A 22393-nucleotide genomic window follows, 5' to 3' on the forward strand; every position below is an offset into this window, starting at 1 on the left:
TGTGCATCATGGAATACTATTCAGCCATTAAAAAAATGGAGACTTTATAGCCTTTGTGTTAACATGGATGGAAGTGGAACACATTATTCTTAGTAAAGCATCACAAGAATGGAGAAACATGAATCCTATGTACTCAATTTTGATTTGAGGACAATTAATGACATGGTGGGAGTGAGGGAAGGGGAGAGAGAGAGAGAAAGAGGGAGGGAGGGGTAGGAGAAGGAAAAGCAGAGAGAGGGAAGGAGGGAGTGGGGTGGGGTCTCGGTGTGTGCCACACCATTTGGGGGCAAGACACGATTGTAATAGGAACTTTACCTAACAAATTCAATCAGTACAACCTGGTTTCTTGTACCCTCAATGAATCCCCAGCAATAAAAAAATAAAAAAGAAAAATGATTTTTTTGTACTCAATTCAGAAACTTTTCAGTATATTTGAACAACTTCGGTATGTGAATATAGTTTTTAAAACTGCAAATTTTATGAAATTCAAATATAGATAAAGTACTGCCAATGGAAATTTAGCATCTGAATTGAGATAAATTGTTAAGTGTAAAATGCATACCAGGTTTTGAAGACTTAGTATGAAGAGAGGAAAATATTTCAATAATAATTTATATTGTTTACATGTTGAAATAATATTGGGCATATTGGGTTAAATAAAATACACTATTAAATTTTTCCCATTTTTAATGTGGTTCCTAAAACTTAACACCTGGATGTTGCTCCCATTATATTTCTACTGGACTTATGGGGACTCAGAACATGACACCCTGAAAGCTGGCACCTCAGTGCACTGAGCCCTTGGCACACAAACTCTCTCTGCCCTCTGGCTCCCCTGTCTCCCGCCCCTCCTTCCCTCAAAGCAAGGCATCAAACCTAAAGGAGTCACCCTCCCTGCTTCAGTCTCCCTGGAAGACCCTCATTCTACCAGGCTCCTAGCCCATGCCCCGCACACCCCCCCCCCACCCCCCGCCAAGGACAGAAGATACACCAGGCAGAGAAGCCAAGAAGAATCTGGACAGACAGGCCTGGCTGAGTCCCCTACCCAGTCTGTCACTGCCACCCTGCTGTCCATCACACTCCTATGGGTGTCTACTCTCCGTCATAGGTAAGCATAAAAATACCATTGTTCCCGGGTCTTGGGTCTGCGTTTCTGTAAGGTCCTGATCAGTGAGACCTGATTACGTTTCCTTGTCAGGCTTTTCTCTTGTTAGTACATTTGGTTACAGAGGGTCTGGCATCTCTCCCCCCTACCGACAGCACTGAGTCCTCTGCTCCTCCTCCCAGTGACTGTGGAGATAGCTTGGTTGTCCTGTCAAGTGTCCCACCTACTCTGTATGTGTGATGATTTTCTCATAGTGTGCTTAACTAATATCTCTAATTTCCCTTTTATTCCTGTAAACTGGAGGACAGAGTGAAAGGTTTAACTGGACTGGGGGTGTGGGGGCACCCCAAGTCCACCTCCTTCCTGAAATGATGCTAAATGTGTTCACCACATCCCTCCTTGGGAGTTTCCACTTTTCCCTTTAGGATCAGGAACTAACCCGTGGGTTAGACTCCGTTGCCCTGTGCCTGCCCAGGTCCCATTAACCATTTACTAAATGCTTTCGGCATCCTTTGATTCTTGCCTGAATCAATCACTTCACTCAGGGACTGCAAATTGGCATTTTCGTTCTATTATTTTCATGTTAGCTGGAATTATTCTGAAATGAGAGCTTGGCTTCATCATGAGGGCTGTCTGATATAGTTCACACACGTAAGGGGCCATAGCTCTTTAAATTTTTTTTTTTTTTTTTTGCTGTTAAGTTTTCTTAAATAACTTTATTGGGATATGATTTAAGCATATTCACAAAGTTATGCAGCCCTCACAAAAGCCTTCATCAGCCTGAAAGGAAAGTGGGTGCAGCCGGTGGCCACTCCCTGCTTCCCTGACAGGCGTCTCTGCCCCTGCAGCCACCAGTCTGTCTCCTGTCTCTTGTCTCGGTGAAGCTGCCCACCCTGGGCATTTCGTGCCCGTAGAGCACATAATACATTGTCCTTAGTGTCTGGCTCCTGTCACTCAGCACAGTGTCTTCAGATTCTCCCATGTTGATGCATGTAGTCATACTTTTTTGTAGATTGCTAAAAAATATTCCATTATATAGATATTGAATATTTATCTATTCATCAGTGGATTCAACATTTGGTTTCTCTTGATATAGTTTTCCCCAGATCCAGTTTTCACCACAGACACATAACCAAAGGATTGTACAGAGAAGTAGACAGCAGGACCTGGAGATGGCCTGTGACTATCCTGACTGTCCCTGGGGTCAGAAACCGGTAGTGGCATCTCTCAGCCCTTCACTCTCCAAGAGGAGAAAGAATGCTTTGAGGATTACACAGAGGGACATTTATAATCTCTCCCTGATTAAACACACACACACACAGACACACACACACACACACACACACACACACACAGAGAGCTGTCTGCTTGGTAGTGAAAGAGGGTAGCTGGTGGGAACGTACATTCAAGCTGCCATAAATTAACATCCATAAGTACATGTTGGCAGAATCAGACTTTTTATGGTTTATTATTCCTTTTAATTCTCATACAAACTTAACAACTTATATGATGTGATATTTACTGCTTTAATTTTATAGATTACAAAACTTGAGGGTAAGGAGTTTTAGTTATTTGTGAAATGCAGGCAGCTAAGAAGGAGTAGCTGTGGGTCTGAGCCCTTCCCACAGCACCCCTGGCTCAGCCACCAGAACCCTGGATCCTTAGTCTCACAGATACAGATACTCTTTTCCAAATGGGCTCCACAATCAAGGAAGTTTGGGAAATGCCACATGGGGTGAGTTTCTCTTGTGGTATCACAATTCACATAAGCTTGGTAAAAATTTTTACAAGAACTTAATTAATTAATTACCTGATTCCAATAAGGTTCCTAAATACATTTAACCAAAACTAACCTCTCACCACCTCCCCAATCCCCCACCCTTCTGCCAAAACCCTAGGGACTCCGAATTGGCCAGGAGTCCAAGTGTGTTAATCACTTTCCCCTGTGACCAGCAGCAGGTGACCTGCTGGGTGGAAGTTCGGCACCCTGGGACTGTCCAGTTCCCTCTCGCCCTTCATCAGACGGTGTTGTTAGCCGTCTATTGGTGACTGTTGCCAGAATCACTGCAATAGTGATTGCAGAAGTCATGCTTCCGCTCTCTTTCTCCCTTTACTATTTATTTGCCAGCAAGTTACTGAGTTACTGGGCAGTGAAGACTCCTTGCCTGTGAGGCCAATTCTTTCTGACTTCTCCACCCACAATGTGCGAACTAAACTCCAGGACAATGGAAAGCAAGAAAGGGGAACTGCTCCTCTCCCAGGACTCACCAAGCCCTATGGGCAGCGTCATGCATTAATTTCAAGGACAGGAAGAGCTGACTTGGCTGAAATATCCACTCGGATTGGTTTTGAATTTAGGTGTCACAGGTTCTTGTTGAACTCTGGAGTCTCTTAGCTTATTCATTTACTTCAATAGGTTCTGTAAGTCACTAAACCAATTGAGTTAATGTGTACCTACATACCTGAGGGCTGACAGAGGCAGGTGTTGGGCTGAAAGAAAAGTGGGCAACAGGACGAAACAATCCTCTTTACACTGTGATCACCTTTACTGCACACTGAATACTCCCTGGGAAACTGGCACCTTCACAGTCCTGCAAGACAGACAAAAGGACCATTCTAAGTGCATTTCCAAATGAAGTCTGAAATGCAGGCAGCACGGTTACTGATCTGGGGCATTAAGTGTTCCAGCTCATATTTAGGACTGCTCTGCTTTTTTTCATTTTTTTCCTATCTTGATGATTAGATGAGAAAATACAGTCAGTTTATTACAAAGGGAAGCTTTTCTTCTATCATGTGACGGGAACTGTAGGATCAAGGAGAAGCCTGGGAGTGCTGTGCTTAAGGCTAATTCTCCGTGTGAGGTGTGATCGAAAGGGTGTGGGCCCATGGGAGAAGCTAACACAAGTACTGCAGATTGAACCGGGAGAAAAGGCCGGGTGTAGTGGCTCATGCCTGTAATCCTAGCACTCTGGAAGACCAAGGCGAGACCACTGGTTCAGCTTAGGAGTTCAAGACTGGCCTCAACAAGAACGAGACTGCATACCTAAAAAATAGCCAGGCGCTGTGGGGGACACCTGTAGTCCCAGCTCCTTGGGAGGCTGAGGCAAGAGGATGGCTTGAGCTTAGGAGTTTGAGGTTGCTGTAAGCTATGACACCACAGAACTCTACTAGGAGAAAATGAGTGGATTTAAATTAAATGAACCATTATAAAAATGCTGTGAAAAAAATCCACAACCATGCAGGAAGTGCATATGACTGCAAATGTCTTTAGTGACATGAAAATTGTTCCAAGAGAAATTGCAAAAGCACATATAGTGAAAATAAGATGGAGTCAGTCGGGGGGTGGGGGGCCCACAGGACACAGCCCGTCTGTGGTTTAGACCCTACGTAGCCTTCACCTCATGTTTGTCATCCCTATTGTTCTGTAAGTTCAACTTTAATCTGAAGGTAAATATCTAAGTAGTTTTAGAATAATTAAAAAATTACCTTTCAAATTGGAATGTTAGTAGATCACGTGTTATATCAATTATTATTTATTATGGGCCATAAATTAAGATGGTTACTGTTATTTATTTAAGATAAGTGTTAATTACTATTGTTTAAGATAAGGGTAAGCATGGTTCCTGATTTTGGGCTTTTTTTGTTTTGTTTTGTTTTGAATTTTGCTTTCAATTTCAACTGGCTTTCACTCATCTTAGTTGGAAGTTTTCTTTTAATTTTTTTTTCTTTTCTTTCTTTAGCGATTCTCTTGCCCTTTGCCTCCCAAGTAGCTGGGGCTACAGGCGCCTGCCAAAAGGCCTGGCTTTTTTTGGTAGAGACAGGGTCTCACTCTGGCTCAGGATGGTCTCAAACCTCTGAGCTCAGGCAATCTACCTGCCTCAGCCTCCCACAGTGCTAGGACTACAGGCGTGAGCCACAACGTCTAGCCATGTTCCTGCTTTTAACTTTCATGTATAAAACTGTGATTTTGGAAATGGAAGAACAGAATAGTCTTAGAGAAGCTACTCTCACTGTTTTCCAGAATTACTAACTTTTCTGCTAATAAAGACTGGTGGACTTATCCCTGTATCTACATATTGGCTGACAGTGACAGGCAGCTGGACCCTCTATGTCTGGTAACAAATATAGTCAAATTAGTAATACATATATTCTGTTCTTGACAAAAATTGTAATCAGTGAACACAAAGATAACTACTTCCCCCTGAGATGATTACAGAATAGAACTTACAGAACAGATTACCCTTTTCCTTATTTTCTAAAAGAAAAGCAAAGCTCTTCAGATAACATACAGATTATCATCCCAGAGAACAGAGATATCTGGGCCAGGGGTGAAAACTGAGGTTTTGCAGTTGGCTTTGAAAAAGGCTCTAGAACTCCAAAAGGATGAAGACTCCCTTTGTGACAGGCTGTGGCTCTTCCCAACAAGTCTGCTGAAAGGGCAGCTCCATGCTAAAGCTCTTCACAGGGGACTCAACCAATTCTCCAAGCACACACACACATATTGTAATAATGCACACATATACAAGCTACACAGTGCTGACCCATAATGGGTATGTGGAAAGGGAAGACCAGCTTCCTTGTAACCTTTGACCAGAAATCACCTTCTAACCTCTGACCGGAAATCAGTCCAACTGCACAAGACCTGTTTCTGACATGACCAACAGGAAAGCTAGGAGTGCAGCTTATTCTATGATTGCCAGTTCTGACCTTTGATGGGCACGTGAGATTTTGGCACACTGCCAGGCCTTGACAATCACTTCCACAAACCTAAGATTCAAAGTAGCCAGTGATGTTTTCATCTGTATCTTCTATGCAATGTCCGAATATGAAAGAACTGTGAAAGGTTGGTTTTTCTAAAGTTGTATGAAATCATGTAGATGGATCTATGTATTGTTATGTCCTCTTATGCTTTAGACCACATAACCTGCTTAAAGCAACAGAGATACATGTTAACATAAATCCTGCTCTTTGCAGCAATACAGAACAGTGGGGAAAGTGGGACTTTAAGAGTAAAAAGAACTCATCAAATCCCTGGTTAGCTACTTAGGAGGAAAGTATTCCTTTTTTATTTAATATATAGCCCTACTTAAATATTCTAGCTCATACTCTTCCATGGACAGAAAACTGGTGGAAAACTCAAAGGTCCAATTTAGGCCCCCAAGTGCAAACCAAAGTCTCCTGACACCAGCCCACTGGTGGCGACAGCACATGAGCGCTCTCAGTAGTGTTTCTCCAGATGCTGAACACTGATTGGAGGCCTGGAGTGCTTGGGTAGCCATATGGCTTTCCGGGCGCCACTCCAGACCTCCCAAGCTTGGGAGTTGAGTCTAGGAATCTGCAGAGGATTCTTTGGACAGCTCAAGTTGTGAAACACTGCTCATGAGAAAAAGGAAAAGATTAGGAGATAAGACTGACCAGCTATAGGATCCAGGAGCCCCTTCTCACATGCAAGGTCTTCTCCACCAATTTTGCAGAAGCAGTTTCTTTTTATTCAAGAAACTATTCAATTTCCCTATACCTATCTTCTGGGATGAGGAAAAATAATGTACAAATAGCGTATAGTGGTCAAGAAAAGGTAATTATGAGCAATATTACAAATAATCAAGACCCCCTTCCTTTTCTCGGGTTATACTTGTTTATTACTATAACTCCATCAGGAAGCACCCATGGAATAGAACAACCTTCCTAGTGTTATTATGAGATCGTAATACTGTGTACTGAGACACACTTCCACAGAAGATCAAAGTCAGGTGTGACCAATAGAGACCACAGACCTAACAGAAAATGATTCTGATTCAATCAAAGGCCTGTTATTTTAATTCTTAAGGGCCTTTCTTCTTTAACGCTATTTGATAGCCTATGTTGATTGTACAAACTTTAAAAGCAACAAAAGGGTATCCAATGAATAGTTCCCCCATCCCTTATTCTCTTAGCCATCCTTAGAAGGTGCTACTGCTAACAATTCTCCAGTATTTTTGCAAACAGAAATTTGTATATTTTCTATGCACACAAATTAGCAGCATACTTTACACACTATTCTCTGCAATTTTTCCTTGCAAATGGAATCTTAGAGATCTTTTACAGCAGTATATATAGCTGTAGAACCGCCTTACTCTTTCTTAACCTCTGTCTGCTAATCCATTGAATTGGATGCACCATGATTTATCTAACTCTCCCTATGGATGGATATGTAAATGCTTTCTAATCCTTCCATATTGAAAATAATGCTGTAAATACCAAATTTTACAAACTTGCTTGTCTATCCTAAGGTACTTCTAGAAATAGACTTGTTGCTTATTTGCGCTAATACATTTTGTGCTAATACAATTTGTCCACCAATAACATAGGCCAGCAAAGTCGGAGAGTTCCTGTCCACCACAGACATTTTAAATGACGGAATTACCTATGTCAAAAACAAAACAAAACGAATGAACTTGGGAAAGTGAAGAACAAAAGGTTTTCTTTTAAGTGGCGTAAAATCTGAAAGTCGTGCTGCGGTTGTAACTCGGGGCCTGGGTCCCATGCTAATGGTCCTTCTTTCAACTTGCACACCCGGTAAGTGTGCAAGGCCTTAATCTTTATGTCAACACGTATGCAATTACACTTCCCTGGGACAAAAGTGTCATACTATTTTTGCGCGCTTTGGTCTCGGCGGTGGCTGCCTCCTAGTCCACAGTAGGGGGACCGAGCGCGCGCGTTTGAAAGGCGGCCCTGTGTTCCCGGCCCCCAGCCCCCGCCACGCTGGTGGGATCTGTCCGGGGAATGTGCTCGGGGGAAAGCAGGGACGCTGGCAGGGCGGGGCCGCTGGGGTACTAACTGTACCCCCGAACACTAGCCAGGCCGAGCTCGCGGGCCGCAGCCGCCCACGTGGGCGCGAGGAGCGCCGAAGGCGCCGCCAAGGTGCCCTTGCCCTGGTGCAGTCCCGGGCGCTGAGGGCGGCCGCGGGAACCCAGCCAACTCCACCACAGGGACCCCTGTCGAGACCCTCACCGTCCCAAGACACATTGCCGGGCGCTCAACAGTTGTCTCATGTCACAGTGGGGCAGAGAAGTGTCACCTCTACGCTCCAGCGGGCCCGCAGCAGCAGATGCCTAGCAACCGCCAACCATTGCCCGCCGACCCGTGGCCATTTTACGGCAGCAGGCCCCGCCCCCGCGCGCCGCCGAGGGGCGGGAAGGAGGTGTGCGGCACACACCAGCCAATCTGCGCTGCCGCCTCTGGTCCTGCGCCTTTTCATAGGCCGAGAGCTGGCGGTGCGGTGCGGCCGTAAGGCGTGGCCGAGTGTCGTGAGGCGGGCCCGCAGGGCAGCGCGCTGCCAGCGGCCGCCAGGTCGGCTGGTTGTCATTGGGCTCCGAGGAGCAGAGGCGGCGGCAGGGAGCAGGAGGAGCTGGTGTCCGGCACAGTCATGGCTGGCTCGCTGGTGCGGAAAGCAGCAGACTATGTCCGGAGCAAGGATTTCCGGGACTACCTCATGAGGTGACCAGAGCGGCGAGCCGGACTCTAGACCTGGGAGGGGTGCTCGGGAGGCCGGAACGGCCCCGGGCAGCGGGTGGGACAGGGCAGAGGCGGGAAGGTGAGCTTATCAGGAGGGTCCCCACCGAGACCCCGCCCGGACCACCAAGCACCGGTGGCGACGGCGTAGAGAGCGAGTGACAGTGGGCGCCCCTCTCTTCAGTGATGACATTGGGGACTGCCTCCTGGCAGGGGTGACAGTGGGCACCGCTCGCGACAGTAGTAACGGTGGGGAGTCCCTCCCGGCAGTGATGACAATAGGGCATCTCCCCTGTCACTTCCGGAGGGTTTCTGGCAGATCCCCTCGGTGGGTCGCTGGTCGGGGTCGCGCTGGGCACCTGCAGGCAGGTGGGCGTCCGGAGGTGCGGATGCAGCGCCCGTGTGTGGGGCTGGGAAACGCCAGGCGGAGGCGCTGCCGAGAGAGGGTGCGTCGGGTGGACTTTAGGGCGCCGGAGCTCGCGTATGTGACAACGGACATAAAACGTGGAGTCCAGACTGGGATTCAGAAGAATGACTTAAAGTCTGGTGTTCTCATTTTGGGGCTCTTAAGTCTAAGCTTGGGCAGGAATAAAAGTTAGAATCTTTTATGTACGAAATTCTATCAAATCAAAGTAAAATGCTGTGTTTCAAACACAACACTTTTTCTTACTGTTTTATTTTCCATCAATCTTGCTTTCCAGTTAGAAACAAAGGGCATTCGCCGTTGAGAAACGTGAACACACATTTTATTTGCATCTCTAAACTTGAGGTGCCTGCTTTTATTTCAAAATATCTGACATAACTCTGAAACAATTTTAAGTTATTTAGGCATATAATGTTAGTTTCTGCGTTTGGGGCTGTGTTTTTTTTAATAGTTAATAGTGTAGTAAAGAAGTAAAGAGATGGCAGCTGAGGAGAAATAACTCCTACTGTAGCCATCTAAAGGGTATAATATGAAAGCAACTTGATTTTAGCAGTAAGAAAGGATTACTTTTTAAATCCTGAATTTTACCGCAAATACATTTTACTTCTAATTTTACAGAGCAGTAGAGTAAGAAAAGTACTTGTCTACTATATGGTGAAGTTGGAAATAGAAGCTTGACTGCCTACATTTCTGTGCTTAAGTAGGACTATGATTAATTAATTTATAAATGTTTAGTGATGTGGGGCACAGCAGTTTATCAGAATAATTTGTGGGGACAATTTAAGCCAGGCAGTAATCTGAGGATATGTTCTTAATCCTTGAAGTTAAGTCTCTTTATGAATTCGAATATTACTTTAGTTTTCTCAGAATGTCTTCTATTTGTATGAAGAGCCTTCCTGATAGATATAACTAAGACTAGCATTGTATGATATAATTAAGAATAAAGTCATTACATCGTAGCCATATACCTAACACTTCTATTACATAGGAATAATTTGGTAAATATGTTTTGAAGGAAGAGAGTTAGCCCTGCTTGTCTAAATTTGTATTTTCTTTTACTTGATGGGATTCCAAGAGCTGGACTTTTCAATAGAACACTCTGATGTATCATCTAACATTTTTTTTTCTAAAATTAACTTCATGTAGCTTTAATGTTTTTATATTTACTTTCTCCAGTATGACTTTAATTGAATTACACTTTGACTAAATAAGGAAAAGAAAAGAATTGCAGTGCACAGAAAAGTGCTGCCTGGTAGGGTACCAGACTAGGATTCAGAAGGATGACTTAAAATCCAAGTATCCCAGGCAAGCCAATCCGAGTGGACTTAAGTTTCCCATAAAACAGGTATAGTGATAATGCCGTATCTTGTTGGGTTGTAAGAAAAATAAATTGGATAAGAGATGTGAAAATACTTGGAAACTCCAAATCACTACACATTATTATTATTTTTTATTTCCTCATCTCTTTGCAAACAAATATTTTTTTAAATTTAACCTCGATGGAGAAAGTTAAAATCTTAAGTGTGTGGTATAAAGCTCACCATACACTAATTCTGACCTGAAATTATATTTGAGAAGTAAACACATAATGTGAGATGTGAGACTGACCTTGTTCTCCCTGCCATCCTTGGCAATCCCAATCTCCCTGGGATTTTACACAAGGGCTGCCAAAATGATTGAGGGCCAGCTTGAGGTCAGGCATCAAAACTCTGACCAGAAGCTTTGTATTTTGGCATTTTTACACCCTAGAAAAAGAAGCCTTTCTTCCTAGAACTTATCTGAGAAAATTATTCCCTATTTGTTCTTCTAAGAGTCTTGCTTACAGTCCTGCTTTCCTTTAGCAAAGGAGAATAAAACATAAAAATAATAAATGATGATTCTTCTAACAGTCAGTAGCAAGGTTCTGTACTTCCTCTTCTTGAGTCCTCTAGCTACTGAAGGTCTGCGTTCTTTTAATAGCCTACTGAAGGGCTACAGAGGTTTTCTAAATGAAAGCTATTCTGGAATTTTTATGATGATTTTAATTACAAAACATAGTTGAGTTATTCAGCAGAAATTTCCAATCAATCGTATTTCACAGAGATTATAAACTTCTTTCAGTCATGTTTTATGAATAAGATTGAAGTATGTGGCTTTCCAAGTGTTATTTTAAATGCTGATTTTGTTTTCACCGAGAGGGGTTAAGAGAGCAGGCTCTCAGGAGACTGAAGAACTGAAGGCAGTGTGTGGACTTTGATTGGATCTGGTGTGGAAAAAACAGCTGTAAAAAGCATTATTGGCATTTAGTGTTGGGATCATATTTAAGTGGTCCCAGCATTAAATACTATTAAGTAATTATTGACAGCTTTGTTAGCTGTGATGATGGTATTGCTAGACCTGGGGATGGGTGTGAATGGTGACTTTGAAGCCTAGCCTTGCTGCTTTCTAGTCTGTGAGGACAAATTATTTAGCTTTTGTGCTATTTAATGACATAGCATAGTGCCTGATAAAGTATGTATTTATTCCATTCGTTTTTTGTTGTAATCAATATTACACAGGCAATGCCCTGGTTTCCTGGCACTCTCTCCTTGGTGCCGTCTGTCTCTTCTCTCGTAGATCTCTTCTCACCTCCACGAGGATCTTGAGTTGGGAAGTTCCTGGCGTTTTAGTATCTTTTTCTTAAGAAACTATCTCCTCAATACTTTTTGACAGAATAAAATAAGATAGCTCTTCTTTGCTTTTCTTCTCCTCACATTCTCCCTCCTGAATTTTTGGTTAAGAAGAATAAATTAGAATGAGCAAGTAAGTTTTGAGATGGGACATATATTTTAATGAGTGAGTTAATCAAGGGCCGTGCAGATTTATTTTAGAGATTTACTCCACTTCTTATTTGCAAGTTTGTATATTAGAGGAGAGGTAAACGGACACACTCATACACACACATATATTTGCATATATGTGGAAGGATGTTTTAAGTAGAAGTTAGGTCATATTTTAAAATATGTTTTAAAATTGATCACTCAGTATGCTTACAAATCTAAGGTTAGTGGGATGTTTGCAATCAGTACTCTCAAATTAATTGAAAATATTCCGTTCTAAGTTAATTTTAACTTAGAGTCTCCAGGGGAGCTTTAAGGAGTTTTACTTATTACCCAGGTGAGACTGTGTAGTAGAATAAAAGGGATCTCCCCTAAACTTATGGATAATTAGAACTGAAAGGGACCATGGAAATCAGATACTCCAACTCTTCACTTGCCACACAAGAAAACTGATATCTACACCAAACAGAAACCTTGGGAACCTGTGGATGCCCAACTTGTGAAGCCAAAAACAAAAATGTCAGTTTTGGATTTAAAGGAAAATAGTAAATAATAATGCACAGAACTGGTTTTGAAAAGAAGTAAGGTTTTAGATTATCTCTGGACACCTTTTCCTGCATATGGCCACCTTTTTACTGCCATACTTGCCTTCCACACCCTGTCCTTGGACTCGGAGCACTTCCCTGCCATATCACTGACTTTCAGAAATTTAATGAAGCTTTAAATGTTGAAGCAGAACCGGCCATAAGAACCTCTCAATAGCTGTATGAGTTCACAGAGGTCTTCACCATCATTCAGTTTAGTTTGGGCTAGCTAAATATAGCAGAATATCACACATTTTTTTTTTATTGAAACTCTCCCACATTTTAATGAACTAGAAAATTAGACAAATTTGAAAATAAATGCAAGTGAGCACTTTTTGCAAACTACAGAATTACAATCTAGAACAGGGCTCCTCAAACTTTTTAAACAGGGGGCCAGTTCACTGTCCCTCAGACTGTTGGAGGGTCAGACTACAGGCGCCGGGATGAGTTGGCTGCTAAGCAGGACAGACAGCAATGGCAAAAACACCCAACAGGTGGGATAAATGTACTAGGCGGGCGACCCATGGGCTGGGGTTTGAGAACGTCTGATCTAGAATATCTCAAAATCATCCCCAGTTTAGTTTGAACAGAGTTATAGACTATGTGAGCCTGTCAGTTGGATCCTTTTTAGTACTATATAAGGAAGTTATAAATTGCCTAAATTACTCTCAGTGCTTTCATAGAAAGCTAACATTACTACCAGTAATTTTTAAGAAAATAAGAGACTAAGATTGGCAATGCCCAGCAGATATTATGAAAATAAAGATAAGCTTAGAAGAAAGCTGAGCCAACTAATCTCTATTCCAAATTAAGGATGAAACAGATAAAATTTATTCCATGGTAGTCACCTTCCTTCACCTCTGAGCTCCATCAGACTTCTAATTAAATTCATAATACAAGCTCTTGATTAGTGGAAGTGCTAATGTTTCCCAGTGCTGACTCTGAATACTAATGGATAGCTCTTACCTCTCTGCAAGAAATATAAGTAAATACCATTTACGCCTCTCATGTCTCAGTCTGGGAACCCTTCTTCCTTTTTTTATATTTCTTGTTTTAGTGTCTTTAACTAATGTAATCTCTTTCTGGAAACAGTCTTAAAGTACACATCATAAGTAGAAATATTAATTGTATTCTCAGGTTCCGACTGTATAAGCATGTGTCATGTTTTTAAAGAATACACCAAACATGTTTAAAAAGAAGTATAATTGATATGCTAAGAGAGAAAATGGAATCATCACATAAAATGCTAATTTAAAACCACAAAAGGCAAGAAAATCTAGAAATCAAAAATAGGAACAAAGAACAAGGATAAACAATAGAAAACAAACATGTGGTTGATATTAATACAATTATATCAATAATCACTTTGAATATCAGTGGACTAAACACACCAATTAGTATATAGAGATTGTTGTGGTAGATCAAAAGATAAGACCCCATATACACTATCTATAAGAAACCTACTTTAAATATAAAGACACATATAGATTAAAAGTAAATGGATAGAGAAAGATATACCATGCTAACACTAACCAAGAAAAAGTAGAAGTAACTATATTACACAGAGCAGGATTCAGAGCAAGGAAAGTTATCAGGAATAAAAAGGGGCGTTACATTCTAATAAAGGGGTCAGTTCTCCAAGAAGACACAGGTGATGGTTAATTTTAGGTGTCAGTTTAACTGGGTTAAGGGATACCCAGATAGCAAGTAAAACATTATTTCTGGGTATGTCTGTGAGGGTGTTTTGGAAGAGATGTGCATTTGATCAGCAGACTGAATAAAGAAGATCTGCCCTCACTATGTGGGCAGACATCGTCCTGACTGTTGAGAGTCCCAAAGAATAGAAAGGCATAGAAAGGACCAATTTGCTCTCTCTCCTGAGGTTGGGACAGCCATTTTCTCCTGCCCTCAGACATCTTGGGATTTTGGATTCTGGCATTACACCAGTGGATTCCCAGTGTAACCAGCTCCCCTCATTCAGCTCCCCAAGGCCTTCAGACTCAGACTGAATCACAGCAGCAGTTTCACTGGTTCTCCAGCATATGGGGGATTTATTATCCTCTGTAATTGCACAAGCCAATTCTTATAAAATTTTTTGCACACACACATGCTTGCATTTTTGACTGTGGATTTCTGATAGTGCATTTTTGATTGTGCATTTTTGGAGAACCCTAATATAGCATAGCAATCTTTGATGTGTTTGTACCTAACAATAAAATTTTGCCTACATGAGGCAAAAACTAATATAACTGCAAAGAGAATTCAATGAATCCACAATTTGAATTGGAGATTTTACCCATTTATCAGAAATTGACAGATCCAGCAGGCAGAAAATCAGCAAGGACATAATTTAACTCAACATCATCATCAGTCAGCTGGATACAGTAGACTACTTCACACAAGAGCAGCAGAACACACATTCCTTTTAAGCTCACATGAAATATTCACCAAGTTAAGCCATATTTTGGAACACCTTAACAAGCTGAAAAGAGTAGAAATCCTGTAATGTCTGCTTTCAGACCACAATGGAATTAAACTAGAAGCCAGTAGTTTAATTCCTACTGCCAGAGAATTCCTAATACTGGGAAATCAAACGATACACTTCAAAATAGCACTGGTCAAAGAAGAAACCTTAAGAGAAATTTAAAAATATTTTGAACAAAATGAAAGTGCAAACACAACTTAAAATGGTTAATATGCAGTGAAAGCACCATTTAAACAAAAATTTTTAGCATTGGATACATGAATTAGAAAAGACTATAGATCTAACTCAAGCGTCTGAGCATCTACCTCAGGAAACTAAAAGAGCAATAAAAACCAAAGTAATCAGAAGAAAAGAAATACAGTAGCCTCCCCTTGTCCATAATTTTGGTTTCCTGTGATCACCCACAGTCTGAAAATATTAAATGAAGAATTCCAGAAATCATAAGTTTTAATTTGTACCACGATGAAACCTTATGCTGTCTGACTTCGTCTCTCTCAGGATATAAATCATCCTTTTGCCCAACATGTCCACACTGTAGACGCTACCCAAATAGTAGCTGATTCAGTTATCAGATTGTTGCAGTACTGTGGTACTTGTGTTCAAGTAATCCGTATTTTACTTACTGATGTCCCAAAGTGCAACAAGAGTAATGTTGGTGGGGTTTAGATATGCCAAGAGAAGCCATAAAGCTTCCTTTAAATGAAAAGGTGAAAGCTTTCAACTTAATAAGAAAAAAGTGAAAAATGTATGCTAAAGTTGCTAGGATGTATGGTAAGAACAAATCCATCCACGTAATTCAGAAGAAAAAAGTACTTCATATTACTTTCACTGTTATGCCTAAGACTGTGAGGTGATGGCGTTAGTGTGTGACAAGTGCTTAAGATGGAACAAGCAACAAATCTATCAGTAGAAGATACGGACAAAACACGTTCCTACTAACAGCAGAAAGGTGCAGCACTCTTCATGGTTTAGGTATCCCCTGAAGTCTTAGAACTAACCCCTGTGGATAAAGGAGGACTATTATGATAAAAAGTAGAGCAGAAATTGATAAAATTGAAAACAGAAAATCAGTAGAGAAAAATTAATAAAACCAAAGCTAGTTCTTTGAAAAAAATCAATAAAAGCCATAAGCCTCTTGCCAGAGTAATTAAGAAAAAAAAGAGGAAAAGAATCACTAATATTAGAAATAAAGAAAAGGCCATCACTACAGATCCTATGGCCATTAAAAGGACAGTAAAGGAATACTATGAACAGCTCTGCAATAACCTAGATGCAATGGACCAATTCCTTCAAAGAGACATGTGCTAAAACTCACACAAAAGAAATAGACTAGGCCTATTTCTACCGAAGAAACTGAATCAATTAATAACCTGCTGAAACAGAAAGTACCAAGCCCCAGCATGTTCACTGGTGAAATCTCCAAACATTAAAGGAAGAAACTCTACCAGGCCTCCACAGTCTCTTTCAGGAGAAAGGTGCAGAGGGAATTCAGTCTGTGAGGTCAGTGCTTCCTTAATGCCAAACTCAGAGAAGGACATTACAGACAAATGTCTGTCATGAACACAGATGTGGAAATCCTCCACAAAATGCTAGTAAACTGAGTCCAACAATGTATAAAATGTATAAAAAGAATTATGACCAAATGGAATTTATTCCAAGTACACAAAGCTAGTTCAACATATGAAAATTAATGAATGTACTCTATCACACAAACAAGCTAAAAAAGGAGTCACAGGATGACCATTTCAGTAAATGCAGGAAAAACATTTGACAAATCCAACATGCATTCATGATAAAAACTCAGGAAACTAGGAATAAAGGAGAATTTTCTCAAGTTGACAAAGAATATAAGGAACTTACAGCTAACATCACCCTTACTGGCAAGAGACTCAAAGCTTTCCCATTACTATCAGGAACAAGCAAGGATATTCCAGTTCACCACAGCTTTTCAGCATCATATTGGAAGTCCTAACTAATGCAGTAAGACCAGAAAAAAAGAAAGTAAATAGATTAGGAATTAAGAAGCAAAATTCTCTTTGTTCGTAGTGGATGTGATTGTCCATATAGAAAATCAAAAAAAGAATTGACCAAAACCCAGAATCCCTTCTGGAACTAATAAGCAATTTTAAAGATACACTGTTAATGTACAAAAGACGGTTGCTTTCATATATACTGGCAATTAACAAGGGGAATTTGAAATAAAAAATGCAATACCAATTAGATTAACATTCCCCCAAAATGAAATACTTAAAACATAAATCCAGCAAACTATGCACAAAATTTTTATGAGGAAAACAGTCTAATGAGAGATATCAAAAACTAAATAAATGGAGAGAGATTCCATATTCATGGATAGGAAGACTCAATATTGTCAAGATGTCCATTTTTACTAACTTGATCTATAAATTTAAGGCAATTCCAGTCATATTCTTTCTAAGTTATTCTGTGGATATCAACAAATGGATTCTGCAATTTACATAGAGAAGCAGTAGATCCCCAAATAGCCAACACAGTGTTGAAGAACAAAGTTGGAGGACTGCCATTACTCAATTTTGAAGACTTACTATAAAACTATAAGAATCAAGACAGTGTGGTATTGGCAAAAGAATAGACAAATAGATCAATGAACAAAATGCAGAGCCCAGAAATAGACCCACATAAGTATAGTCAACTAAATTTTGACAAAGGAACAAAGACAAAACAATGAAGCAAAGATAGTCTTTTTAATAGTGTTGGAACAATGGACATCCACTTGCCAACGGTGGGGGGGGGGGGTGGGAAAAGACACAGACCTTATACTCTTTACAAAAATTTACTCAAAAGAGATCCCAGACCTAAATGTAAAACACAAAACTATAAGACTTCTAGAAGATAATATAAGAGAAAACCTAAATTACCCTGGGTTTGGTGATGACCTTTTACTACACCTTTTTTCTACACAGTTCTACATTATTGTCCTCAAACTTCAGTCTGTATGTGGCTTATAAATTTATCTTTCTTTGGAGCAGGTACTAATATATATATGTTATATATTATATACAAGTAGGCATTTTTTTCTAGTTTGCCTCTGCACAAATGTACTTTTCAGATTTTTGACTAAGTGGTTGATTCATGTATTTTAGAAAACCCTGATACAGGCAGTGCCTCTGGCTCAGTGGGTAGGGCGCGGGCCCCATATATGGAGGGTGGCAGGTTCAAACCCAACCCTGGCCAAATATAACACCAAAAGTGTGATCCATGAAAGAAAGAATCGATAAGCTTGACTTCACTAAAATTAAAAATCTTTACTCTGAAAGACACTGTTAAGAGAATGAAGAGACAAGACTGGGAGAAAGTATTTTCGAAAGACATAATTGATAAAGCAGTGTTTCTCAACCTTTTTGGCACCAGGGATCAGTTACATGGAAGACAACTTTTTCATGGATTGGGGACAGGGGCATAAGGAACGGGCCACCTAGATCTCTCAGGTTTGCCCTCCTATGAAAATCTAATACCACTGCTGACGTGACAGGAGGCGGAGCTCTGGCAGTGATGCAGGCGATGACGGGAAGCAGCTGTCGATACAGATGAAGCTCTGCTGGCTTGCTGGCCTGCCACATGTGTCTTGCTGTGCAGCCCAGCTCCTAACAGGCTACAGACTAGTATCAGTGCACAGCCTAGGGGTTGGAGCCTGCAGTGATAAAGGACTGCTATCTGAAAAATACAAAGAACTCTGAAAACTCAACAGTAAGGAGCCAACTCAATTACAAAGTAGGCCAAAGGCCCTGAGGCAGGCACACAGATGGCAAGTAGTCATAAGAGAAGATGCTCCACATCACGTGTCATTAGGGAAGTGATGAAACAACAAGATACGTTAAATATCTCTTAGAATGGCCAAAATGAAGAATGCTGATAATATCAGAAGCTGGTTAGGATGTGCATGAACAGGAACAATCATTCATTGCTGGTGGGAATGCACAATGGTACAGCCACTTTGGAAAACAGTTTGATGTTTTCTTACAATAATAAATACACTCTTACCATATAATCTAGCAATCACACTCTGTGGTATCTACCCAAAGGAGCTGAAAACTTAGGTCCACAGAAATCCCTGCACATTGATGTCTATAAAGGCTTTATTTATAATTGCCAAAATTTGGATGCAAACAAGATGTGCTTCAGTAGGTGAATGGAACAATTAACAGTGGTACATCCAGATAATGGAATATTATTCAGCACTAAAATGAAATGAGCCATGAAAAAAGACATGGAGGAAACTTAAATGCACATTACTAACTAAAAAGCCGATCTGAAAAGGTTGCATATTGCAAGATCCCAACTATGCGACATTCTGGAAAAGGCAAAATTATGGAGACTGAAAAGATCGGTGGTTGTCAGAGGCTAGGAGAGGAGAGGTGAGCAGGCGAAGCACAGGGTTTTTAGAGCCGTGAAACTACTAACAGGCACTGTAATGATGGATGTGTGCCACTGTGTGTTTGTCCAGCCCACAGAATGTGTGACCCGAGAGTGAACCCCAACGTGGACTATGGATTTGGGGGATGATGTGTTGACGTAGGTTCACTGACTGTTAACAAATGGACCACTGTGGTGAGCCATGTCAGTAAGGGGGATCTATGCATGTCTGGGGTGAGGGGATATAGAAAATTTCTGTTACTAATGCTTAGTTTTGCTGTGGGCCTACAATTACTCTAAAAAATAAAGTTTATTTTTAAAAAATCAGAATAGTTTGTTTTTAACTGGAATATAGTTTTACTTCCATGAGAATTCATGGTCATAAGTGAACCCAAGAAAGCCTATATGGGTTTTTGTTTGTTTCTTTTGCTTAGAATAAAGGCAGCATACTAAATAAAGAGCAAATGAAGGATTTTTTCTACACAGTTCTACATTATTGTCCTCAAACTTCAGTCTGTATGTGGCTTATAAATTTATCTTTCTTTGGAGCAGGTACTAATATATATATATATGTTATATATAATATACAATTAGGCATTTTCTTTTCTACTTTGCCTCTGCACAAACGTACTTTTCAGATTTTTGACTGAGTGGTTGATTCATGTATTTTAGAAAACCCTGATACAGGCAGCGCCTCTGGCTCAGTGGGTAGGGCGCGGGCCCCATATATGGAGGGTGGCAGGTTCAAACCCAACCCTGGCCAAACTGCAACAAAAAATGGCCAGGCGTTGTGGTGGGTGCCTGTAGTCCCAGCTACCAGGGAGGCAAGAGAATCGCCTAAGCCCAAGAGCTGGAGGTTGCTGAGCCTGAGCTTTGATGCCACAGCACTCTACCAAGGGCAACAAAGTAAGACTCTGTCTCTAAAAAAAAAAAATAAATAAAAATAAACCCGACATAGAATTGGAGGATATGGATTGTGCAGTTTTGTATTTAACAGAGATACTTAGAATGACTTTATTCTCGGATGGCTTTACAGTCATTCAGCTGCTATTAAAGTGAAGTCATCCATGTGCTCAGATTCATGCCACACTGGCTTATACAGGACATGAAGGCAGAAATTAATTCTCAGCTCAGCACCCAGAGCTCAGTGGTTAGGGTGCCAGCCACATACGCCGGGGCTGGTGGGTTCCAACCTGGCCCGGGCCTGCTGAACAAGGATGACAACAACAACAACAACAAAAATAGTGAGTGTTGTGGTGGGCACTTGTAGTCCCAGCTACTTGGGAGGATGAGGCAGAATTGCTTGGGCCCAGGAGCTTGAGGTTGCTGTGAGCTCTGATGCCACGGCACTCCACCAATGGTGACATAGTGAGACTCTGTCTCAAAAAAAAAAAAAAGAAAGAAATTAATTTTCCTTGTTCTTCTGTTTGCATAATCTATCTTAAGATCAGCTGTTTTAAAGTAGAACTATTATATAATGTGATTTAAGTCTTACATTGAAAACTACATTATATCTGAGTTGAAACCTTACATTTGAAGTACTGTCTTTTAAAATATATTTTTTAAAAAGGTAAAAAATGTGCCCTTGTAATTTATGGTTATATAAATGGCCTGTGTTCAGATTCTGAACAAAGGTATTTTAAGGAAAGTAATGCTATAGGTGACTTTTGTGGCCCGACTGTATTTTCTGATCCTATCATGTTGCCTATCCTCTGCTATAAAGCACTGTGCTCAGGCTGTACTTGCTGTGAGATATAATTTTGGTGATATAATTTATGCGACAGGCTCTTTCTGTGGCTTTAGATATTTCATAACAGAACATATTTTAAGAATATAATAGTACCCCTGCATGGTTGGTTTTGCTTTCCACAGTGATAGTTTCCTTAAATGAACTGTGTTCTGAAAATATTACAGTATTTTGAGAGACAGACCACATTCACATAACTTTTATCTAGTATGTGGCTATAATTGTTCTTTTATTATTAGCTATTGTTAATTTCTTACTGTGCCTAATTTATAGATTGACCATTACAGCTATGTATCTTTTAAAAAATCATAGTATGTGTATATATATACAGATATATATGGTTCAGTACTATCTGCAGCTTCAGGCATCACCTGGGGGTCTTGGGAGTAAGGAGGGACTGCCGTATTATTGGCATCATCATTGATTATTATAAATTAGAATCTCTGTGACATCTAACCAAAAACAACCAGGAGAGTTGTTTGGACTTGAATGTGTTTATAAAGGATTTCAATATTTTATTTTAGTAACTCAGTATCTCTAATTTTGATATTTTCCCATAAAGGAAGAGTTAAGCTATAACCTGGCAAAAGTAATTGCTATTTCATAAAGAAAAGTAACTTACTATGCAATTTTGATGTATTTTTTAAATGGTATCAAGTTTAGCATTCAGGAAAACAGACCTCACAGTGCTTACTCCTCATTCATTGAACAAATATTTTTTCAGTGCTTTCTAGATGCAGGCCCCCCACTTTCAGCAGTTCAGCAGTAACAAAACACCTGCTTCCTGGGGGCTTTTATTCTGGCTATTGTGTACTAGAGAGTAGAAATGGAAAATTTACTGTTAGAATTCTATACTAGTGTACTCCTCTGCATCTTGCTATTTTCAAAGAAATAGTTCCATTCAAGCTGTCCTGTCCAGTTTGAGAGCCAGTAGCCACCAGTGGCTACTGAACACTTGAAATGTGGCTTATTCAAACTGACATGTGCTGTAAATATGAAATACACCCTGGATTTCAAGGAATTCGTACCAAAAGCATGTAACATACCTAATTAATAATTTTTACTGATTAATGTTCAAATTAAAACATTTTTGATATATTGGAATAAACTATTAATACAACTAATGTCTATGATTTCTTTTTACTAATTGTACCTTTTAGAAATTTATGGTTTGTATTTTTAGTTTGCATTATATTTTGATTGGATAGCTCCGCCCTAAAGATTAGCTTATTTTACATAAAATTAAGATTTAATTCCATTAGATCAAATTGTAATTAGAAATATTACTTGATCTTGCCGGGCACAGTGGCTCATGCCTGTAATCCCAGCACTTGGGAGGCCAAGGCAGGTGGATTGCCTGAGCTCAC

General features: G+C 40.5%; 1 protein-coding gene across 1 annotated transcript in view; it reads left to right on the forward strand.

Annotated features, from left to right (window-relative positions):
* Window positions 1-8424: 8424 nt before the first annotated feature.
* Window positions 8425-22393, forward strand: part of MPC1 (mitochondrial pyruvate carrier 1) — a 20138-nt gene continuing 6169 nt past the window's right edge. The window contains exon 1 of the mRNA XM_023514638.1: window positions 8425-8581. Within this exon, the coding sequence (XP_023370406.1) occupies window positions 8511-8581 (71 nt within the window). The 5' untranslated portion in view covers window positions 8425-8510. The remainder of the gene's footprint in view (window positions 8582-22393) is intronic.

Source organism: Otolemur garnettii, unplaced genomic scaffold (assembly GCF_000181295.1).
Source record: "Otolemur garnettii isolate 467f Iridium unplaced genomic scaffold, OtoGar3 scaffold00056, whole genome shotgun sequence".
Lineage (NCBI taxonomy): Eukaryota > Metazoa > Chordata > Mammalia > Primates > Galagidae > Otolemur > Otolemur garnettii.